Below are 22,114 nucleotides of genomic sequence, written 5' to 3' on the forward strand. Positions count from 1 at the left end.
TATGTTTACCAGATTTATTTTCAGAAAAAAATAACAAATAAAAAAAAAAACAACGTGCGTTTAAGGCCGGCCAGTAACATATTTATTCTCTTATTCAAAACATGACTCTGCAACTTTTTTATCTGAAATCAAAATCTTAGAATAGGGGTTTTTGTCAAGAGTATACAATCTTCTCTGGGCTGCAACGTCATCAGGTATGTTCATAGGCTCCCAACTGAAGGTTTAGAACAACTGTGTTGGCTTCTAGAGGAGTAAAATACACAAATGACAAAGATGAACTGCTGCTGACATGATGGTTTCAACATCGTGGAGTAAATGCGGCGACTGTAGGCATCGCAAGCGCCTTGAGCAAAAACACGCCCTCATCGGTTGAAAAGAGCCATGTTGGTGGAGAGTTGGTGCGACTGCAGCGGGTGTCACAGTCGTTCGTGGACTATCAAAGTGAAGCTCCGACCAAAGGTGCCTCCGTTGCTTGGAAAATTGCGCCCCTTCTTTGGTCCAACTCAGGGCCCAAAGTCAGGCAAAACGTGAACCTGCAGCTTGCTGTAAACAAGAGCCTACTTTCATAACCACTCAAAAGAAACATCATTTGTGTTTCTCAAAGCGACGAAAAGAAAGCTAAATTGCGTCATCCTGCAGAGGAAATCGGCCAGGCAGAAGACGAATTCGAAGCATGTCGTAGTAGACCACACTGTTAAAATGTGGGTTTTTTCACTTCATATTCGGCATTGGGCCTAAATCACTGCCCCTGGTTTTTACTCCCTGGAAGAGAATGCCTGGTTCGGGTTAGTGCGTGTAACAACAAATATGGATAATTTATATAACCCAATTATTTGGGGACAACAGAAAAACTGCTATACGCCATCTTGAACCAGCGATGAGAAAATTTCAATCTTTGGTTCTCGTTTATAGTCAAAAGAAAGACGTAATACAAGCACTACGATAGTAGCAAACAAATGTATAAATAAATGAAATAACCAATGACCAAAATAGAAACGGAAAAAAACGTCCCGAGTGCGACTCCAGTATAGTTTTATTTGTAGGGTGGTGAGTCTAAGTGAGCAGTAACGTGATCTGTATACAAATTCCGTGCATATTCATTAGCGAAGTTCCAAGAGCTCCATCACTGAAATAGCAGTGTAGGCCACATGGCAACCCCAGGCATCAGCTGTACCAGTATGGTGGTTGATGTGGCCAAAATGCATGCCAGTCAACCGCCTCAAGATTTCACGGAGTTAGGTGCAGCATCCAGCAATGCCCCAGTCGTGCGGGACTCCACCACTGCGCTGGTTGTCGGCAGGTCGTTGCCAAGCGCGCCCGTAGTCACTCTGGGCGCCCCTACAGTCGTTCCGAACCTCGTTCCCAGGAAAGACTCGTCTGCAACGGTGTTCTTGCGGTAGACTGCGACAATCTAAAAGTCAGGAAAATTTCAAAGTCTGTTACTAGAGAAGCAACTAAAAGGTTCAGCGGTACAGCATTTGGAAGTTGTCGGAGACACATAGCACTTGTGAACACTTTTACAATAACATGGTAAATTGAGAAAAGTTATACACTAAAAACTATGTATATGCTCCACATCTGAAATACAATTTTACCATTTCACTGTTTACCTAAACTGTTGAGCGTTGCGTTCCTACTTAAATCGGTCAGACAGGCTTTGACCAAGTCAAGGTCGGTTCAAACTTGGTTGAAATAAGATAAAATGCAAAATCTGTGGTGACAGGTGACATTTAAGTACTGCAAATTCACGAAAAAAATTCAATCCTTTTCCTCTCGCGCAAATTTCGTGGCAAATTATTTCGCTGCGGCAAATTTGCTTCACCTATTCGTTTGCCTGAAGTATGGTCCGGCCTCCGCTCAAAGACCACCTCTATACCGCTTCAAAATGCCACTAAAATGAATTTGCCGTCACGAAAGATTGGTGAGGAAACTTCGCTGTGTTCAACTGTCGCAAATTCGCAGCGCGAATATTGGATTTGGTGTCACAAAATGGCGTTTGTGTTCGCTTTCGCGCGAAGCGCGAACCGGCCTTTAAGACAGCAACAACGAAAGCTAAGTCCAGGAATGAACCAGGGCGATCTCACAAGTGCGCATGTGCATAACAATACGTTACATTTTCACGGAGAACGCAAAAGGAAATTTTTTATCCAATCAAGAAAGACATGTAGAACTTTTCGCCCACAAATAGGGGGACAAAACAAAACCTGAATGCATGCAATGGCGACTTTCTGATAAGTTTCAAAATTTTGCTCCTTTTAGTTCCTTTAATTCAAGAAACTTGATACCCACTCTTCACATTCAAATCACGAAAACACAAATGCCTTTCATGTCAAACCTTTGACCTACATGTACCTTCGGAATAAACAGCATGCAGAGCGACACCGTGATGCAGAGCAGCAGAAATCCAGACACGAGGGCAAAGGTCACAGTGGTGGAGGATACATTTAGCAAGGAGAGAGGCACGGCCACCACACAGCAGATGACGGTGTTGTAGATGGACAAGCCCACGTAATGGCTGTCGTTCAAGCCAGACACTTTGATGTTTCTTGATAAGATTTTGAAAAGGAGAGATCAGCAAGATCGATGTTAGGCTAGTGCAACCGCAAATGTACATTTTGTGAGATTAAACTAATGTTCATTTCTAAACAGACTGAAAGATCCGTTTGTAAAGACTGCGCCACACCTACCAGGTGTGTTGAATACAAGTGTCTGGACATCCATAATGCGCATTTACCAACAATTAATTTACCTATTTTCTGCGGATTTATGCTGGACTAAGAACCTGTGTCGAATTTGACGACTCGATGAACCTGGATTCAAGTCTGAACACTTCTCTCCATGAGTCCTGATCATTTCCAGCCTGTCGTCTCATAAAAACGACATTCCTGATCACTGGGGTTTCGTTTAGATTTCCGAAGATTGATTCCAACGGCACAAAATCATATTTTAATAAACTTGGACTCGAAAAAGCACTCGATCACTTCACTCTATAAAGCCTGGACCGGTACCCATATATATATTTTTTTCAGTTTATAAACAGGCATCCATTTTATGATCTTTTTGTCCTTTGGAGTTTACTTAGTTTCTTTCTTCTTGAATTCTGGTCTCTCCTCATTTTCTTTTTGAATATAAAAATATGCGCCCTCACTTGACCTCAACGTTCGACTGTCCTCACCTTGTTGACCAAGCCAGGAAAGCGCCGAACACGACGACAAACGCTTTATAAATGATGAGCACCAGTGTCCATATGGTATTGTTATTGGACGTGCAGATGACGTTCAGTTTTACCCGTTTCTCGTGTCGTTCGAGATCCACTTCATTCTGCGTGAAACCACGAGAGTTTATTTGGCTCGAGAAAGCCAAACGATGAACAATGTCAAAGTTAGGGTTAATTCTGCTTGAAACGTAGTCTTTGTCACTCTCAGCAGAGCGTCTATGATACCTGTATACATTTGCTGATTAATTATGCAAGAAAACCTCCTCTTGACATCTTGATTTTGACCAATTACCAGCCATGTTTTATGTGGTGGCAAATACAAAATACGAAGACATTAAGGAAGACATGGCGCGTAATCTACATGTGAAGAGCAAAAACATTTTACACGTCACGCTGGAGTAACCAGTGTGGATTTTAACTATTTGTTTATTTATTTTTTAAATTAACGGAAGTAGATACTGGCATTTCAATAAGAGAAGCGTCCACGAGGTGTGAAGACTAGTCTCCTTTCAAGACTAGCAATAAAGTCATTTTCCAATCGGAAAGACGGTACTATACCTTCTATGCACGTGTCCATTTTGGCTACAGTCGGTTCAATTTGGGCATAAGTATTTCCTACATAGGCCTATAGTTTGTAAATCCAGGGTTGCCACAGCTAAAGAAAAGCACATTTTGCCAGGTCTGAATCACCGACATCCTTTCCTTGGAAACCACTTCAACCTTGTCAGTACATATGATCAGCTGAAAACTGAAGTATGGCTAGCTAACTCTTATTAACTAATAAACCTCCTTTAGCAGATTTTCACTCGAAATGACGTCACAAACAGAGTCGATTCTTACTGGTTGCGGGCGGGATGGCATACATTTTGCATGTTCAAACATGGGCGAGTTCGATTAGCTTGCACGATTTGACTCGGGTTCAACCTCGTCCCCGCGTAAGCTATCGTCGAAGACTCCTATTCAGACCTTGTCTGATACCGGTTGGCAACGTACAACGATGAGTGAAGGACTATCTCCCAAAATGTACAAAGGTCAAACAAGAAACAAGGAGGAAAATCAGGAGAAAGTAACTTAAGGGGGATGAGACAAAAGGCAGGCTGAGAATTATGTAACCCCCCCAAAAAAAAGAAGCAGGACACCAAGTTGACATTTAGCCAATCATGCAATGGGCTTACGTAAGCTACAATTGTTTGCAGGGCACGAAGCTGAAAACTTGTAGCCAATCTCAGGAACTCTCCAAAGCTATCGGGCCTAGAAGCATAGCAGATACGCCAAAGTGTCAGCCTGCAATCCAGCTTTCCAACCATGCCCAAACACTCCAGGCTACTTCATCTCTGGATGGATACTGGTTAATAAGTCAGCTAGGTCAGCTTTTCATCGAGAGCCTATCGGATTTCCCCTCCGGTCAGGCTCACCAGTCTGCGTTGGAGTCAGTGGCTATTGATGACTGGTGCATTGTCGATTTTTATTTATAATTTAAGATTTTAGAATGTGAGAAGGGACAGGTTTTCGGTCTGACTTAAAGATGGGAACGTTTCATTACCTGTGGAACGGGGAGCCGCTTTTCCTCGATGCGTATCGGATCGATGATCTGCCAGGGGATGAGTATGGCAAAATCCACCAACAGCAGCACGGCGATGATGCCAAAGAGATAGTAGTCTTTTATCACCTACAAAATGGAGAAACAGAAAGCCGATGGACATAAATTGTTATTTTAGATAGGGATCCCTGGCAGTTTGTTCTTGTTTAATTAAAAATCCGGCCTGTATATTCAGGTGTGAACACGTCGCATTTCTTGAGGGGAACTAAATACCTTTCTTTTGGTCTTGTTGGCGATGACGATACTATACACCCTCCACATCTTGGTGAACATTCCTCCAAACGCAAGAGTGAACGCCAGGGGCATGATCCAGGAGCGTATCTGATGGGAACAAGCTTAGAATATGAATTTTGCAGACTATCCACCCTCTGGTTTGGGGGGTGATAAAACATGAACTACAAGTCAGTTATGGATTTACCAACTGTATGTTTGGTTCTATAGAAAGAACTGCGTCACTCACACTTTGCATGTTGCATCTGATTGGTCAAATGAGTTGGTACCCTACTGCATGGCACTAGCAAGCTGTGTACTTGGCACGCGGGAGTCGGTACAGTCAAGTGCTATATAAGGTTGAGCTGGAGCAGATGATTGCTTGATTTTTAATGACAGAAGCAATTTAAAGTGACCTTGACTGGAATGGAATGAGAAGGCAGATGAAGATACATGATTAAAGGTGTGTTGCCACTATTCTCGATTCACAGATTCCAGCCCACATCTGAGTCTTAATCCGCCCCGATCAAATTTTCCCCAGTATCTCCGCGGGTGGTTTTAAAGTAGCTCTCGGAAGTCAATTTGACACCAATTTTGTGACAACCGGATATCCCGTTCTTGTGCGGTGCGCATTTATCCGAGACAGGTCTGCCAAAAACTTTTTTTTAATACTGCAGTAGCTTTGAACTTGGAATGACCGCAATAGCAAACTGCAATGTACCTGTATATGTCTGATTGATTTCAAACCTCACATTTGTAATGATGAGGAGTGTCTTCATACGAATGCTTAGTCTAAATTAAACAAAATATTGAGCGTGGCACAGCCAATTTCTGCAGGGATGGCGGAATTCCCGCCCCCAACCGTCTGTGGGATGGACAAAAATAACCCAACTCTTTTGAGAGTTAAGGCTGACTTAACTTGCAGTAGTCTGGATGGGAATTAAATGACAAAGTTGCAATGCCCCCAGTCAATAAACTTCAAATGATTCTCTTCATTACAGAGAGAGGCACCCATCCTCACATTCCAATTCCTCCCCTTCCCAATCCCCTGCCCCTAGTCCCACCGGTCCGCTGTTCCACTGTCCCGTCCACCGAGGAAGATGCCGGCTGCTGTAGCCTACCACTGGCGGAATTTTACACTGAGTCGGCCGCTGCCAAACAAACCAGCCAGATGAAGTTCCTTTTCTTTTTCTCACCCCAATATGTAAAAGTTGGAATTTACCAATGCGTACCCTGCAAATCGCAAGAAAGGCGTTCTCGTGGTCCACCATGGGGCGATCGATGCCAAGGAGAGCCACACTTATGTACGCTTGCATGATTCCGACAGAGATGATGTTATTTATCTTTGGGCTGGACATTTTGATTTGCCTGCATATAAAAAAGAAATCAGGTACTCAATTTCAGTATCGATTCTTTTCAGTGTTGTTCGACACACTACAGAATTTTGGACAGAGATCCAACTTTGTGACTAGAACTACCGCATTGGTCTTGATGAACCAATTTTCATCTTACCAGACTTTGCAAAGGTATTCGACAGAGCGCTTTGCTTCAATTTTAAATGTATCTTTAGAGTCTAAATTCGAGGGGTAAAACAGTTCTGGGGTTTCCTCGTAATTTTCGAAGTAGAAGATTTCCTTCTGCATTTCAAGCTCAAGCGGTTCGAATCAAAACTTGAGCCTTTCCTCGCTAAGTGCATATTCACATCAACATAATTTGCAACCAGCAGACCTGTTGTGCCGTTTCCAGATATTGAAGATCAGGAACATGACGGCGAGGATCAGTCCCACGGATGCGAGGACACTCACGGCTGCGATGAAGGCCACAGGGTTCCCTTGGAGATACTCAACCGTCTTTGTAATATCCGAATCGAAAGGGGGCGCCCCACCTGTAAATAGATATTAGGGAGGACTTGAACAGGATTCGAACCCAGTGTTGTAACTTTTGTATCCTAAGACTTCTCACAAACACTTTCGCTGTACAATTGAGACCGATTCAAATTGCTTGAAGTCACTCGACCAGTAGCTCTCTCCAAAATGTATGGATCACTTCTCTGTCACTAAAAGATGCACAATTACATTCTGCAGTCTAAGAAATTTACCCGTTATGTATCTGAAGATTTGGTCCCAGGAACCAAGAGTCTTGCAAAAAGCCTATATCTAGGCCTATGTCACTAGAGAAAACCCCAAAACAATATCAAAATCTCTCTATATATAGGGTCATTGATAAAAAGGTGTTTACGGTGTGTCATGGATAAGTAGGTAATCAAGGTATTTTTCAAGGGTACAAAACCTAATCCTTTTCTAAGACTTTGGCTTTCTGACAATCTGTCCCAAATAGAAATGTCAGTGAATGAGGTTGTAGCTTACCACTGTAATACCACAGCTTTTTGATAGGTACAGACCACCTGATCAGGTCGGCGATGTTGTCGTACGTCCCAACCACGACCTCTTTCCCATCTTGGGATAACAAGAATAGATGATAACGCATCAAGCATAAGGAGATACCTTAACACTTGGACATTGCCAGATGCAATATGGAACCTATGCTTACGGGCATCTGAGTGCCGGAAATGGTACTTTTCATACGGTGGCGTATGAATTTATAAGCAAAACTGTATTATGACTATCCGCCTCAGGCCTCAGCAGAAGCTCCCCTCATTGGTTGAAAAGAGCTGTGCTGGTCGTGGGTATTCATTTTCTTGGTAGTGATGCGACTGTAACGAGTGGTTTCCTAGTCGTTCGTGAACCAGCAATGCGCAGTTAGCAGCAAAGGAGCCTCCGTAGTGAAAATAACGCCCTTTGTCGGTCTAGTTCGAGGCCCATATCATAAAGGTGAAGACATCGCTGTCGGCAACAATTACACGTTATAGATTACTTAATCAATGGTTCGGGGCAAATCAGTTCACAGAGTTTTCACAGAGACCCCATTATTGGCAAGTTGTTTTTGCCGGGTAGAGTTTCAAGTGGGATTAAAATATTTGTCTGTCCTTTTCCAGATAAATAAAGACTTCCTGCGCCTGCCATCAAAATGTTTGTTAAACTGACCCCTCTGGGTGCTATCCAACCCCATATTTCCATTCTACTGATTGCTTTGGTTGGAAACATGAAGATTTACTCACAAGTGTGAGTAAATTTTGTACAAGCAAAAACTCCATCCTGGCGAACGTTTGCGTGGCTGCCATCTTGCGGGTCACTGCTTCATTCCACAGGGTATGCACAAGGACGATTTACTTTGAAACAAAATAACTGCCTCACAAGATGGCTACCACGCAAAGCCTTTACTGTGGGGCCGAGATCTGAAGGAGGGGGATTCCACCTTTCTCCCTCAGCTTCGTGCTGGCTGTACATGCACCAAACGTGCCAGGTCGACAGCATGCCTGGTTGAAGGGCAGAGGGCACTGCAACACAATGGTTGCAAAGTTAAGAACGGCCGAGGTGAGAGTCGTGGCCTTCATCTTAAAAGTATCCGACTCGTGTGCATTATGCATTCTTGCCACGGACGTGTATAAAAAACCTAGACTTGCATTGCCTTTGTATGAAAAAGAAGCCAACCAGCGGCCATTTTACCGAGCCGAATAAAAAAGCGTGGGTTGGCTCCCTTCTATTGACGTCAGGAAGAACAAAGGCGGGCATTGCCAGGAAAGCTTTGTATTCGGCTCGGTAAAATGGCCGCGAGTGGATTCAATCATCTCTATAAGCTGATTAAGGGCATTGCAAGTCCAGATTTTATTATACATGTCCGTGGTTCTAGCCCATGTCATCGGGTCGGGGAGCCCTCTGGAGGTCATCGAACCTGTCACGTGTTCACTTCCATGCTTTGCAAATGTTAGACTAAAACTATTTTTTAAAAAGTCAGTTGGAATCACTTACCAATATTTTGCTCGATCAATAGGTTTCCGATTCTGTAACCACCTTCAGCAAAACGAACCGGGCCCTGGCAAACAAAATGACAAACCTAAGAGTTTTCGTTCATTTTGTGATTTTAGACGAAGATTTCCTCGGTCTTTCGGGCATGTCCAGGCACACGTAGTAATTTCCATGGGTCAGGTTCTACTTTGACTTTGTAGGAGGCCTGGTGAGTTGGGGGAAAAGTGCACGGGCAGAGTTGTAATTAGCCACTAGTTTTTGTGACTCAAATCGCGTCGAGTCATTGTAACATAACACAGTGACTCGGGTCGAGTTATGTAACGCAGTGACTCGAATGAAGTTAGGCAAAAAAGTCGAGTCAAGTCGAGTTACCAATAATTGAGCACAATACGTCCAATAAAAACAAGAGAGAAAGACATTCTTTGGCACTTTAATTAAAATTTACCACTGGGTTTCTACATGTAGTCACACCTCATCTTGCTATTGATGGTAACACGGCACGTTCAACATTAAAATTCGGTACTGCAAGTAGGCCTAATTGCAAATAATTTTCCCCTGAAGAAGTATGCTTTTATTTTTAGGACTCATAGTCTTATAAACTTTCCTTCCGAGTCGTGTCTTCTGATGAGGGACTCGAGTCGAGTGATTTGCTCGCAGTGACTCGGTCGAGTCGAGTAATTTATTAGTTTGGACTCGAGTCGAGACACTAAAATTGTGACCCGAGTCCTTACAGCTCCGATAGTGGGTATAGGCCTACACTGCTTGCTTTCCCCCGAATATCATTTGTTTCCCTTAGTATGATATTTCGAACGGTTGGAAATTAGAAACGACATAATTAGGCCCCTAATTAGCTTCAAGCTCAGTTGTGGAGGCGGACGTCACGGAGAACAATGGCACGTTTTGCCACCATAATCGAGGGCGCGCTCCACGTGTCAACGACTAGGTCTTAGGTATGGCAGAGTATGTGTCCAGTGTGCCACAGCTTTGAAGAATAGCTCAGAAAATCGAATGGAGAATCGTGCAGTTACCGTGCCATAACCGTCCAGCAACACAGTGTTACTGACTGAAGGCTTTCTCCAGGGCCAAGCTGTCTCCCAATGCGAAGTCTGTAGAGGATGGCTTCATTCCATCAGCCCATGCCCCAACAGGAGATGGTGAAAGATGGCTCATGAGAATCTTTACATAGGATGTCCTTATTTCCAGTCAATAGCTGTTTCCAATTTTGTTTGCGGTCAGATTAGGAGTGCTTTTAACTTCTGATATTGAAAACGGGAGTAGTAATCATTGAAACTTTTTTGAGTTGCAGATTTAGCAAGGTGGTCAGTTTTAATACCAGGTATTCCATAGTGAACTGGGATCCATTCAAATACAACCACATTTCTTTGAATTCTTACCGACATACCGTCGAAGCCGAGACGGTGGATGCTTCTACCGACCGACCGGGCGTACTCCACGTCCCCGTACCGGTACGAATCCAGCCGGCCGGTCAGGTCGGCCTCTGCTTGATCCATGGCCAGGGCCAAGGCCCAGATGCCGTCGTAACCCATGGCGGCTGAGCCGCGGTTTGTGACCGAGATGGTGTAGCCGACCTCACTGGCGATCTCCTCCCGGAACTCTTGTGGTGTCTAAGTGAAGTGATGTAACCAGGAGCGTGGGGACAGTTAATCCCCATTGACGGTGACTGTAGCGCTTCATAAGAGACTTTATATCCAGCAAGAAATGAGACCGAGGGGTATCCCCCCTCAACATGTTCAATCGCTATACACACTCTAGACTATTGTTACCTAACACATCCCCCAAAATCTTGGAAAAGAATTCCTCAGATTCCAAGGAAACAATGACCAACACAAAGCGGGGGGGGGGTTCTCTCCGTCTCGTATCTTGCTTCAGTATTAGAGATTTACAGCGAGCTACATGTTTTCAAATCCCGCCGCCGCAAAGTTTGCGGTCTTCTGTAGGTCCTAATTTGTAAAAAGGCTTGGAGCTTACACAGACGCGCTTAGACAACGGAAATAAAGTCGAGGGAGGATTTAGCCCCGGCTATTTCCAGGCTAAAGATAATTCAGACATCTTCTTGAATCTTCTCAACTTTGGAGACGGGTGCATTTTGAAGGTTTAAGTGGAAATACATTTCACTAGATAAAAATACATGGTCATAATCTCAGTTTAACGTTGCTTAAAGAGAAATCTGCCCATTCAAAAACCACCCATCTTTTAAATTTACAGTTATTATTTTCAAGGTTTTCATGGTTTGAAATTTCATCACAATTATTTAAGAATTGTTTTCATGTTTTCTCATAACTGGATTTATTTTTGCCGCCATTTTGTTAGGGATATTGCATTTTTCATGATGGGCTTTTTCAGAAGTGACACCATATTGTGGTGTTTTTAACACGTACTGGGAGAAAGGATGCGAAATATATTGCAGCCTTTCACAGCCTTTCACATCAAATTTGGAAAAATTGGGGGGAAAATTACCTTTTCAGGGAAAAACATGGCGCCGCTTTCCTACTCCCGGACCGCTTAATGTCAATTTGAATACAACAGCAAAACGGTGGGAGATCCAGCAGAGCTACAGAGCACCGCAAAGCTTTACCTCTGCCAAAGATCGCCCGATTCGAAATCGGGCCTGCAGCCGTCCTTACCTTCCCACATATACCCGGGTCTTCACTCAGCCCGTACATACTGAAGGTGATAGTCAGGTACCCCTCGCTGGCCGTCTTCAACTGCTCCGGTGTGCATTCTACGCCGTTGTTGTCCGCTGCCCACCAGCCATTGGTGAAATAACCAGGGATGATCCACACGTAGTTGGGCCCGAACATGCCCAACTTGTAAATCTGGTTGAGGAAGAGACAAGAGTATAACGCCAATCCAGAAATGTTTAACTTAACAGGCAATGGAGGAAATTAATGTTAATCATAATAACCAAGGACTTTTTATTTTCTATTAATAGTCAACAGATACAGCCAATCACGAGTTGATAACCAGATTGTTGTACTGTTGTTGTTGTTGTTGTTTATTTTGCAATCATTCTTTCGATGACGTTTGCAAATTTCGAACTTTCATAAAATCATTATTAATTTTGCTATCAAACTGAAGCTTTTAGGCCTAAAGTATTTTTTCCATTTATATTTCGTTGTTGCGGAAATAATCCCGGTTACATAGGCTTGTCTAATGGGACTGACGGCAGCAAGCACAATGCTATGTTTGCGACATATAACACCATTTAACATTATGAGATCACTGGAAAGGCCTACTGAACGAGGAGCCTAAATTCCACAGGGTTCTTTTGAGTTGTAGAAAACCCTCTTTGTCTTTCATCAACAAATGAACAGGATCCTAAACGGTTCAAAGTTAATTTTACAGATAAGATCAGCACCTTGGTGCAAATTGACCGAGGTAAGTTGGTCACGTTAAAAACTCACTGGACGCTGAAATTGTGCAGTAAATGAAATAGGTATTGCCCCGTGTATTAAGCATTAGTGTAATCACGTTTAAAGCTGGGATGAAATTCCAACAAAGTAAATATATGGACCCAAAACATATGTTTGACAGTTGAAGATTTGAATTCAGTGAATACGGGCAATTCACAATAGTGTGCCTCCAAGGGTTTACATTGTGTTGGCCAATCACAATGCACGAAATCGTCGACCCAATGCGCGTTAGGAAGGGATCCACACATCTCGTGCATTGTGATTGGTCAACGCATTGCATACTCTTGGAGGTGCACTATTGTGAAACGCCCGTATTGCATTACACTTGAAAGAAACACTTGCGCAAATTTCCATCGGACTGAACAAAAAATGAGTTGTACTATGTAACTAAGTATATTTCCGCAACGCAAAACGATCTTTACATGAATTTTGTAGTTTAAATAGAAAACACTATTAACGTTGATTTCTTATCAAATCAGTTAGTTAAGACGGGTACTTTTTTGAAAAAATGACTCTTACGTTTGGGTTGGCTGTTTGGGAGACTTACTGTACAGTATAGCGGAAGAAATAATCAAGGCAAAAATAAACAGCCTGTTCCGATGATTTATGAAAAATGCTTACGCTGCAAAAGACCTTCCACACGACGTCCTCGTAGAAACTAGATACAATGATTCGGACATCTTTATTCTGCAAAGTCATGAAAATGATACTGTCATTTAAACTGTGCGGGTCAGTCGCTATTGACGTTATGACTAAGTGTTATGTTCATCTTTGCATATTCCTTGCTGAAATGGGTGTTCATGGAAAGGAACACATCGAGTAAAAGCCAGTTCATATGTCGGCTGAACGCGCAAGTGCAGCCCATTCGACGTCGCAAAAAGATTTTTAAAAAAATTTGTTCAACCTTTGCAAATTCCCAGCATGGATACCTCCTCTGACGTCATAATTGCGTGTCCATGCCCGCTTTTGCGCCAAGTGTGAGTCGGCCTTTAATCGATAAAAACGGCCAAAGTTGATCGAGGTTCCGAAAAAATCAATCCCCGTATTAACAACCAGACATGGGAAAAGGTTAATTTATTCGGGTATCTGTCGCCTATACTGGTTTAAAACCTCATCACAGCAATCCACTTTTTTTCTCTCCATTAAACAATTCAATGGTCCTGGCTTCTGCACGTAATTGCTATCCACTGGGAATATTGGTAACCAGCGATGCTTCCAGTACAACTCTTATCCCAAGAGGATTAGTATGGCTGCCATCTTGCAGGCAAAAGCTTTTGGTTCACAGGTTAAGAACAAACGAGGTTTCCCTGTGGAACAAAGGAACTGCCCTACAAGATGGCTACCGTGCAAAGCTTCTATACATCTACAGCATTGTGGTCATAGATTGGTAAATAAGCTAGAAATTTTGAAAAGGATCTACACGAATTAAGAATCCAGTCGATTACTCAACTGGTTGACGAGTGATGTAGAAGTCAGGCTTGTCGGTCACTTTCGGCAACAGAGAAACTCGGTCAATACATTGCCTATATACGTCGTTTCAGTGGAGTTTCGTTGACTTCACATTGCTTCAAGTTACTGTTGAGGTCCGTCACTGGGATGGTCTTAGTCAATTCTCGAGTTTTACATTTCCAACAGGTTGGCAGTTTGCTGCCACTGACGATTAGGAGTAACAGGGAAGGAACATTGGAACAATAGAATATGCTTGTATTGCATTATATCAGGCATGGAGAAAAACCAGTATTTACCCTGAGGCGTTCAATGGCATCATAAGGGTCCTTGTAAAAACTCTCAGCACCAATAATCGAATAGTTACTGGCCGATACCAAATTCTGTAGCTCGTTTATGACCTGCAGTCAGAATCGAAAAGAATCGATTACACTGAGATTACGAATGCAATAGGCCTGACAACATGTATTTTGGCGCGACTCAAAATTTGATCAGTCGGGTCTTTCGCCGAACGGGGATGCTTCAGGTATGCACCAGCACCATGTGACCAAACCTGGAAGAAATCAATACGGTCGATCACGAAAATGTCTTATAAACGTCGAAACGCACTATCAAGTAAAGTGTTTCGTGGGCCCCAGGAATTACTGTTTAGTAGGCCCTATGTTGGCCTAAGTGCCATATCACCTCTGGCACAGTGCTGGGTGGCGCCGCGAAGTTCGTGTTGATGGTAAAAACAGTACAGAGGTATGTTAAAAAAAATAGTTGGAAGATTTCCACAAATAAAAATGATGAGAAAGAGGCTAAAACTTGTGGGACAGTTTTCTTAACTTAAGCGTATAGATTTGTATAATGTATTACTTATGGCTGCGGGCATGACTTACGCGGAGGCACATTAAAGCAAACTTACCCCGACGTGCGGCTCCTTGGTCTGGTGTAGAATGGCGATCTTGTTCCAGCCGAAGAGTCGGAAGAGCTCGAGCTGTGCCGAGGAGAAGCTGGCCGCCGAAGTGATCATGCGGTAGATGTGGGGATACTTGTCGCGCTGGCTCAGAACTGGCGTGGAAGCGCCGGGTGACATCTGGCCAGAAAACGGTCACGCGTGGTCAACAACCTGGCCACTGTCCAGTACACTCCGAATGAACAGAGCAGGTCACCGACATCATCCGCCCCAGCGGGGCCAAGAGAGGACTTAATTTTCCGAGCAACGGAGGCTCCTTTGGTGGGAACTGCACTTTGCTTGTTTACAAACACATATTAAATGCAGGCACGGCGGTCGCCGCGTCCCTACGAACAACTGAACTCTCTTTCAAGATATATTGTATATTCATGAGCAAGACGATCATGTCATCCAAGGTATTGAACCTCAATATTGCACTGATTTTTGCACAAAGACTTTCTGGATTTAGATTTCATTTCCTTTTTCAATTTATCTTTGTGTAAGTCTGTAGCAATAAGTGGGGGAGCAACCTCTTCTCAGAGATAATTTCAAATAGCAAAGTTGGAGTTCACAATTTCAACATGATAACTTGCAAACTGATCTGTGTCTTCCTGGGTTTACATCACGGCAAAAGCGCCCTCACTTACCCAGAAATGCTTGGTTAGTTTTGAATGTTTAAAAAATGCACTTTTCAGTTCACCTCAACTCAAAATAAGAGTCCATACGGTCCTCATACATAGAAAAGAGTAGAGCCATACACAAAAAGTGATTATAAGAAAATTTCATTGCGTGCATATTTAAACAGAAAAAAAACCAATGCACTGAGCCATGTCTTCCCTAGATGACAGCAACAGCGCCCTCAGTTTTCCAAGAAGCATCGAAAATTTGAAATATTTGAAAACGTCCGCTTTTCCGTGCTTTTAACCTAATAGAGAAGTAAATATTTTAATTGCAGAAAAATTTATCTAAGAGAATCATCATTGCGGCTACCTCCACGATGTTCCATTTGCCAATCACCTCAGCGACCACCTCGGTCAGTGAAGATAGCATCGGGCCGAAGATGGCCACCTTGACCGGCGGCTCGTAAATGAACTCGTACAGTCTGTTCAAGGCCACGGGCGTGCTCCCCTTAAAAGACAATTTGTGAGAAAAAAATGAACGATTCAAGGACTTGAATAGCCCGTTCTACACTCCGTGCCAAACGCGAATGTACTGATTTTAAACATTCGGAACGGCTGTTATGAGTACAAAAAGAAGAATTTGGTGGCCCGGCAAACTGAATTCGGCACGGCGCCGTTGTCTAGCCCAACCGGCCAAGTCACGCTCATTTAGCCTTCTGAACGGCAGTGGCACGGCTCTGTTCTGAACGCCACGCTGTGAACGAATCTAAGCGCTGTTTTACTGGACATTTCCGACGGCCCCCTTGTGCGGAAAGCATTGTGTTGCGTTTTACGGAGAACGGCCGTCAATGCCTACTGCCATTGGTGGGGGCCACTGCGAAGGACCACTGAGAGCGTTACCGCGGTCTCTACTATCGAGCCAAACATAAAATAATGCAATCGAAATAAGCACCCTCGAAATTCGAAATTGGTTGTTCTTCCACGCTAGTGATATGAACGAATGCGCCTCGTCGGACATCTCTGAAGAAAAAACTGGGAACAAACCCCGTTACATAGAAATGCTCTCCTTAAATTTCGCAACTGCAACTTAAGTTTCACGTTCAGAGTAACTTCAGTGCTATCGCCAGGCCCCTGACGTACTCGTTTCAAGCCTGGTGCGGTAGCGCCGTGGCCCCTTGACTGTGTCTCAGAAGGAAATGTCTCTCTAGAATTTTCGACAAAGGCTTCACACTGCAAGTCTCGACCATCATCATGACGTAATAAAAAAAAGCCGCAACACATTTCAACCAACGGCAATTTTGCAGTCGACGTAAACGGACATCAAGTCCCTTCGCTGCGGTTTTTTTTTAATTTTCAACGAGCATAATGTACCGGCCTTACAAGAATAAAATGAAATACTATGAATATCGATGCAAGCTGTTCACTGCAGATAGGCCTTTTAGCATCGTCTCCCTCTTCTTGTTTATTATGTGTAAAGATTCACTGGTTTTTCATTTGATTTGCCATTTCATCAACTAATGCTTTCATTTCTCCCCAGCTGTAATCTAAATATCTTTCACGTCTTTTGCATCGCAGTCCTTCCCCTTGCGAGAGTCTCCTTCCTATCGACCGGCGGACGCGTCAAAGACCCGTAGAGAACCCCCCCCCCGGGGGCCGTCTTTAATTTGCAGGGAAGGCCCCCGGGGAAAGAGTTTGGCTGCACTTCCCGCACTGCGCGCGCGAGGCTCTGTTTTGTGGGAGGACGACTCTGGAGAATTGCACCGGTTCACTTACAATCCTGCCAAAGACTAACCGCTTCCTGCCTATTATCCTTCGCACCTGATAATCACGTTGAAGATGGAAGTTGCCTTTCCCTAGCGTTTCATTCAAGGGCATTTATGGTGAAAGTTTCGAAAATCTTCACTTTTCACTCGCCATAATCACTCCAATGAATAGCGGAACACGAAAACATCTTTTTTTCTCTCTCTCTGCCAGTCCGGAATTGTGTTTTAATTCAATTTGAAAACACTGATAAAATTATTTAGAAGAAAATACAACACCGGCAAGGAGAATAGCCTCACAAATTTTGCCGAATTAATAAACTGGTGAGGAAATCTTTTTCCTTTAGTCCTGTCGACCATCTTCCGTGGTTTCTTTCAAGCTTTCCGTGGCCATGCACTTAGACTGTCATCCATTTTGTTGGCGCAAGCGCGATTCTATTGTCGCTCAACCATTGAGTGTTCCGTAGGCCGGGCCCAATTAGGCACTCATAGGCCATTTTCCAATACCCAACTTCGGCTCCGTCTCAGGCTTCAACTGTTTTTAACTAGCTGACGTTGAAGCTGTAAGCGCAGTAATCAGTCTAATAGTGCCACAAAACATCAAACAAGATGCAAGAGAGCCAGAAATTACAGTAATCCAATTTAATTTAAACGCTTCAGGCCCACAATCGGGGATTGGTTTTGGGAACGAAGCCTGAGACGGAGTCCAAGTCGAGTATTGGAAAAGGGCCATAATTGTTCCGCAAAGCCTCCTGACAGTGTGTACTTCGGTGAGCAACATTGGAAGTGCGCCATTATGCGCGCATGCGTATAAATGGCCGAGGCGGCAAAACACGTCTTAAGTGACACATTGAAAATGTACAGGGGTACAGATTTTGTGATCTTTCCCTCTCAGATTAGCACTTTTCTCTTCTGGAAGCCTGGTCTAGGAGGGTTCTATGATGTTCTATGACGAGCCATTATGCTGCAACCGCTTGATTACCATAATTCACACAAGTTGGTGGTGTTTTTACTGTTGACATACCGATGAACGGCTGCAACGCGAGTCTAATATTTTCAAAATCACGGAGTACCGAGTTGTGACATCACTGTGAACTAGAAAGTGCAGTGCAAACGAATAGTGTATGCGCTCGTTTCGCCGTAATGCCTTTTTCACACATCACTAAGCGCGTGACGCATTCAGTTACGCGCGTGACGTCAATTAAAACCAGTACGATACCGTACAAACGAACGGAGTACGCGCTTGTAGGTTCCCACGCTAGTTCTCGCACTTGAATGCATTTTACACACGCACTTGTGCGTGTGACGTATTCATTACACGAAAGACTGTTGGACTATGCTTTTATATGAATTTACTAATGAAGAGGTCCATTAGGCTCGTGAAGAGGTAGTGCGCTTCACTTCGATCTCTAAGTTGCGTATTTTCATCCCAGCATGTTGGCCTCCCTGTGAAAAAATTAGGGTAGTGGAGCATTTTGCAAGTTGTGATATATTAATGCTACTTATTACTATAGTGGCTGTGGTCATCTGATCCACTGTGTTCTCTATTTAAAACTCTGTGATTGGAACATCAAATTTGTTTTGAGGTAAATAGGTTATCATCAAGATGCATTCCACTCCCTCTTCAAAACGTCTTTCAACAGATAGCCAAATAGTTAGTTCGGCCTACGCTGGAGTGATCACCTGGAGTTTTATGACTCCATTCCATTCGCAATGATTCCATGTTCAGGTCTTAGGTACCAGACTTCACTCACAGCCGTAGTCCTTTTATACCCAGCAAGAAATGAGACCGAGGGGTACCCCCCCAACATGTCCAATCCCTATGCACATTCAAGACTATTGTTACTTAACACATCCCCCCAAGATGTCTGAAAGGAATTCCTCAGATTCCTGCGAGACAATGACCAACACAAAGCAGGGGGGGTTCTCTCCGTCTCATACCTTGCTGCATATAAGTCCTTTCGTCCAGGGACAGGAAAGAATGTCAAATATCTCCACCAGAGCTTAATTATATTTCTTTCTTTCTTTTTTTTGCCCCGAGTTAAGGCCGGTTCATACTGCATTCGAATGTGAAAGCGAAGCCAATTGTACGGCAGGAAAACAATCTGCAGCAAAGTTTCGATCGAGTTGAAATGTGTTTCAGTGTTTGGATCTAATGTCACACATTCGCGTTGTGTTCGCTATGGACCGGCCTTTGGAGCACAGAGCAGCAATGCGTACATAATTTTTTTCATTCTTCAATAAAAGCGAGACACGAACAATTTTGATTCAATTTGCAGATTTTCTTCCCGCGTCCTTTATATAGACAGCCTCGATTAACCTTCGGACTGCAGTCGTTCGACAGAAGTCTTGCCAAGCAGAGGAATATGCCATGACAATCAAATCGTGAATATTAATAGAACGGAACAAAGAAAACAAACAAAGAAATCAAAGTTGGGGCTATTCACATGCATGCGAGACTGACATTCATATTGTCGTTTGACACATTTTCACGATCGAGAATTGTTTATCTTTGTCATAATTTAAAAGAAAAAGGCGAATCATATTTCTAACACTGTAAAATCTGAGAGCACGTAAATACACGTCAAAAGTTCCCAGACCCAATGATTTAGAATTTAAACGTAGTTAGAATGTGATGCAGTTATTTTTCCCGGGCCCCACATTTACGTGGAACTATTCCGCGAACACAGACTAGTGAGAAGATTCAGAGGTTGATTGTGGTGTTGACATTATAGGTTGACGCTTGTTGATACTAAATAGCATGATAGCTGTTAAAAATGCTCGCTAACGCTCATTTTTGTTAATTTGCAAGTTTAGCAAAGATGCATGTCCCCTCCCTGGATCCGCCCCTGGAGGTAAAGTTGAAACGGTCTTTCTTTTTTAGAAGCAGAGTATTTTTACATGACATGACAGACTTAATCGAAAATGTACATCATCAATCTGCACTCTGGGCTACGTGAAGTGCAGTATAACCTGGAATTCCTTTTAAGTAAAAGCTGGACTTTTGCTATACAAGCGTACCATTCCTTACAAATAGCACAGATTCCATCTACCAGCCTGTATAGTTCTTTGTTTGCTTCGGTGGCAGCTAAGTAGGCCTATATCAAAGTTCCTATTGGTTCAAGTTCTTGTTATTTTACTATAGAGTATTGTATTCTCGCTTCGTTGGTATGCGTCAGGTTTAGCAGTAGTACACAGCTAATAGGTGAGCTGCTGCCGTCAAATTTCATGACTACTTTTATATTTGTCAATAACAAGGGCAGTTTCATCTTTGTTCCTCGCAAATGAATCCTTAGTTATGATTATGCCTGCCTCAAAATGTGCTGCCGAGGTTATTTTGTTACTTGTAGAAAAAGCTTGTCCATTTTTATGTTCTAGTTGACAAAGCTTGCAACAGATATCGTATCTTCTCGGTATAAAGTTGTGACGTAAACTATCCATATCATGATATAATTTTGGCACATTGCCAACCACCAAAGGTGGACCCTAAGTCGACCAAGCAGTAATACATGTATGCCTACACAAGTTCGCCGATCATTTCTTATAGATTACAAGGTTTATTCATTAATCAGTATACCTCACTATGGCGTGCAAAGTTAACATTTAATCCTCGTAAACGGATATACCTAATACATATATCTCAATTCCTAATAGAGACACGTCTATTAATAATAGATATATCTCAATTCCTAATAGAGACATGTCTATTAATAATAGATATATCTCAATTCCTAATGAGAACATGTCTATTAATAATAGAGATATCTCTAATCCGGGATTAAATGTTAACTTTGCAAGCCATACCGACCTGTACTTTTATAAATCTGAGTACAGAGTCGTTCGACGTGTTAGTGGAGGTGACGATCTTACTGACATTGACAAAATTGCGTGGGCACAGTGAACTTGATTTTTATTACCAAAACACTAGCAGCTGGTATGAAGGTATGAACGGTCTATTTCGTGCATTCTTTCGAATCTTGTACGGAGGTTGTACGGAAATGCAGCCTTTTTTTGTCAAATGGTTTATTTAAAAAGGTATATCGCTACAAATGGCAATCTCTAGCTCGTAATTTCGAAATCACAATTGTTAACTTTATGAGCAGCTACCTGAATCAAGACAGTGTTCCTAGCAACGGAGGCTCCTTTGGACAGAACTGAACTTCAGTGGTTCACGAACGACTGAAAAAAACATGCGTTGCGGTACATCGCTACCAACTCATTGGGCATTTCCCAACCCATTTGGCTCTTTTCAACCGATGAGGGTATGGATACCATTCTCTCAGCACATTTTGCCAAGTTTCACGCCGACAGACATTGAACTCCAGTTACCCGTTCTGTCTGTTGAAATGCGCTGTAACAAAAGCAACTTTTCCCTAGTCTCAACCAAAATTAAGGACTAAAGACAAATCACGTACTTAGTCACGCAAACAAACAAAAAACCTTCCCCATGCATGTATAATACTTCCTTACATATTAGTTATGCAATTTGAACTCGTGTCGCACGGTTGCTTCTCTGATCGTCCTAATTTGTTTTAGCTCTACAGTAACTTCAGCACTTTAGAAAAGGAAAAAAAAAACAATTGTAAAATTAGGACAGTTAGGCCACATAAGTACCTCTGTGTCAGCGACATGCAGGACCAAGGTGTAGTTCGGCAACACATCACTCCTGTTGTTGATATCCTCAATCGCTCGTTTGGAACCGACCAGGGCACTGTGGCCGAAAAATCGGCTCCAGCCGTCCTTCTCTGACAGCGGGAAGAGACCGCCGATGTGCAAGGGCGCGCGGTACGCAGCCACGGTAAAGACGCCGCAACCGTGTCCCGCTAAGATTACCAAGGCCCGCACTAACACCGGCAGTAGCATCTCCTCGCCTCGAGCGACTGTACAGGATGAAAGTAACACCCTATATTGCAGCTAACTCGCTTCAGAGTTGCTCAGCTTTAGACGGGGAACCTTGTCTCAAACCCCAGCTTCAAAGGCTCTCCTCCGACGAGTACCTCTTAAATACTCGGTGTCAATAGCAA

The 22,114-nt window shown here is 43.2% G+C and overlaps 1 protein-coding gene across 1 annotated transcript; it reads right to left on the minus strand.

Annotated features, from left to right (window-relative positions):
* LOC110975512 (gamma-aminobutyric acid type B receptor subunit 2-like) lies at window positions 1-22,030 on the minus strand. The gene is made up of 16 exons (XM_022228058.2): window positions 21,705-22,030; window positions 15,701-15,838; window positions 14,681-14,851; window positions 14,073-14,174; window positions 12,949-13,014; window positions 11,539-11,730; window positions 10,288-10,518; window positions 8,897-8,960; window positions 7,394-7,483; window positions 6,756-6,912; window positions 6,260-6,395; window positions 5,031-5,138; window positions 4,761-4,886; window positions 3,176-3,321; window positions 2,353-2,545; window positions 1-1,411 (listed from the first exon to the last, which is right to left on the minus strand). Exons 1-16 carry the CDS (start codon window positions 21,951-21,953, stop codon window positions 1,220-1,222), a joined length of 2,361 nt encoding a protein of 786 aa, XP_022083750.2. The 5' UTR covers window positions 21,954-22,030; the 3' UTR covers window positions 1-1,219.
* Between the last annotated feature and the right edge of the window lie 84 nt (window positions 22,031-22,114).

Source organism: Acanthaster planci, linkage group LG20 (genome assembly GCF_054643075.1).
Source record: "Acanthaster planci isolate LZ-2023a linkage group LG20, COTS_SCS, whole genome shotgun sequence".
Lineage (NCBI taxonomy): Eukaryota > Metazoa > Echinodermata > Asteroidea > Valvatida > Acanthasteridae > Acanthaster > Acanthaster planci.

Excerpts from the sequence above, each read along its gene's own strand:
- LOC110975512 (XM_022228058.2), bottom strand. The coding sequence starts at position 21,953 with ATGCTACTGCCGGTGTTAGTGCGGGCCTTGGTAATCTTAGCGGGACAC. Across the intron at positions 13,015-14,072 it reads ATGCCATTGAACGCCTCAGG|AATAAAGATGTCCGAATCAT; the intron begins GTAAATACTGGT and ends ATGACTTTGCAG. Across the intron at positions 2,546-3,175 it reads TTCCTGGCTTGGTCAACAAG|AAACATCAAAGTGTCTGGCT; the intron begins GTGAGGACAGTC and ends AATCTTATCAAG.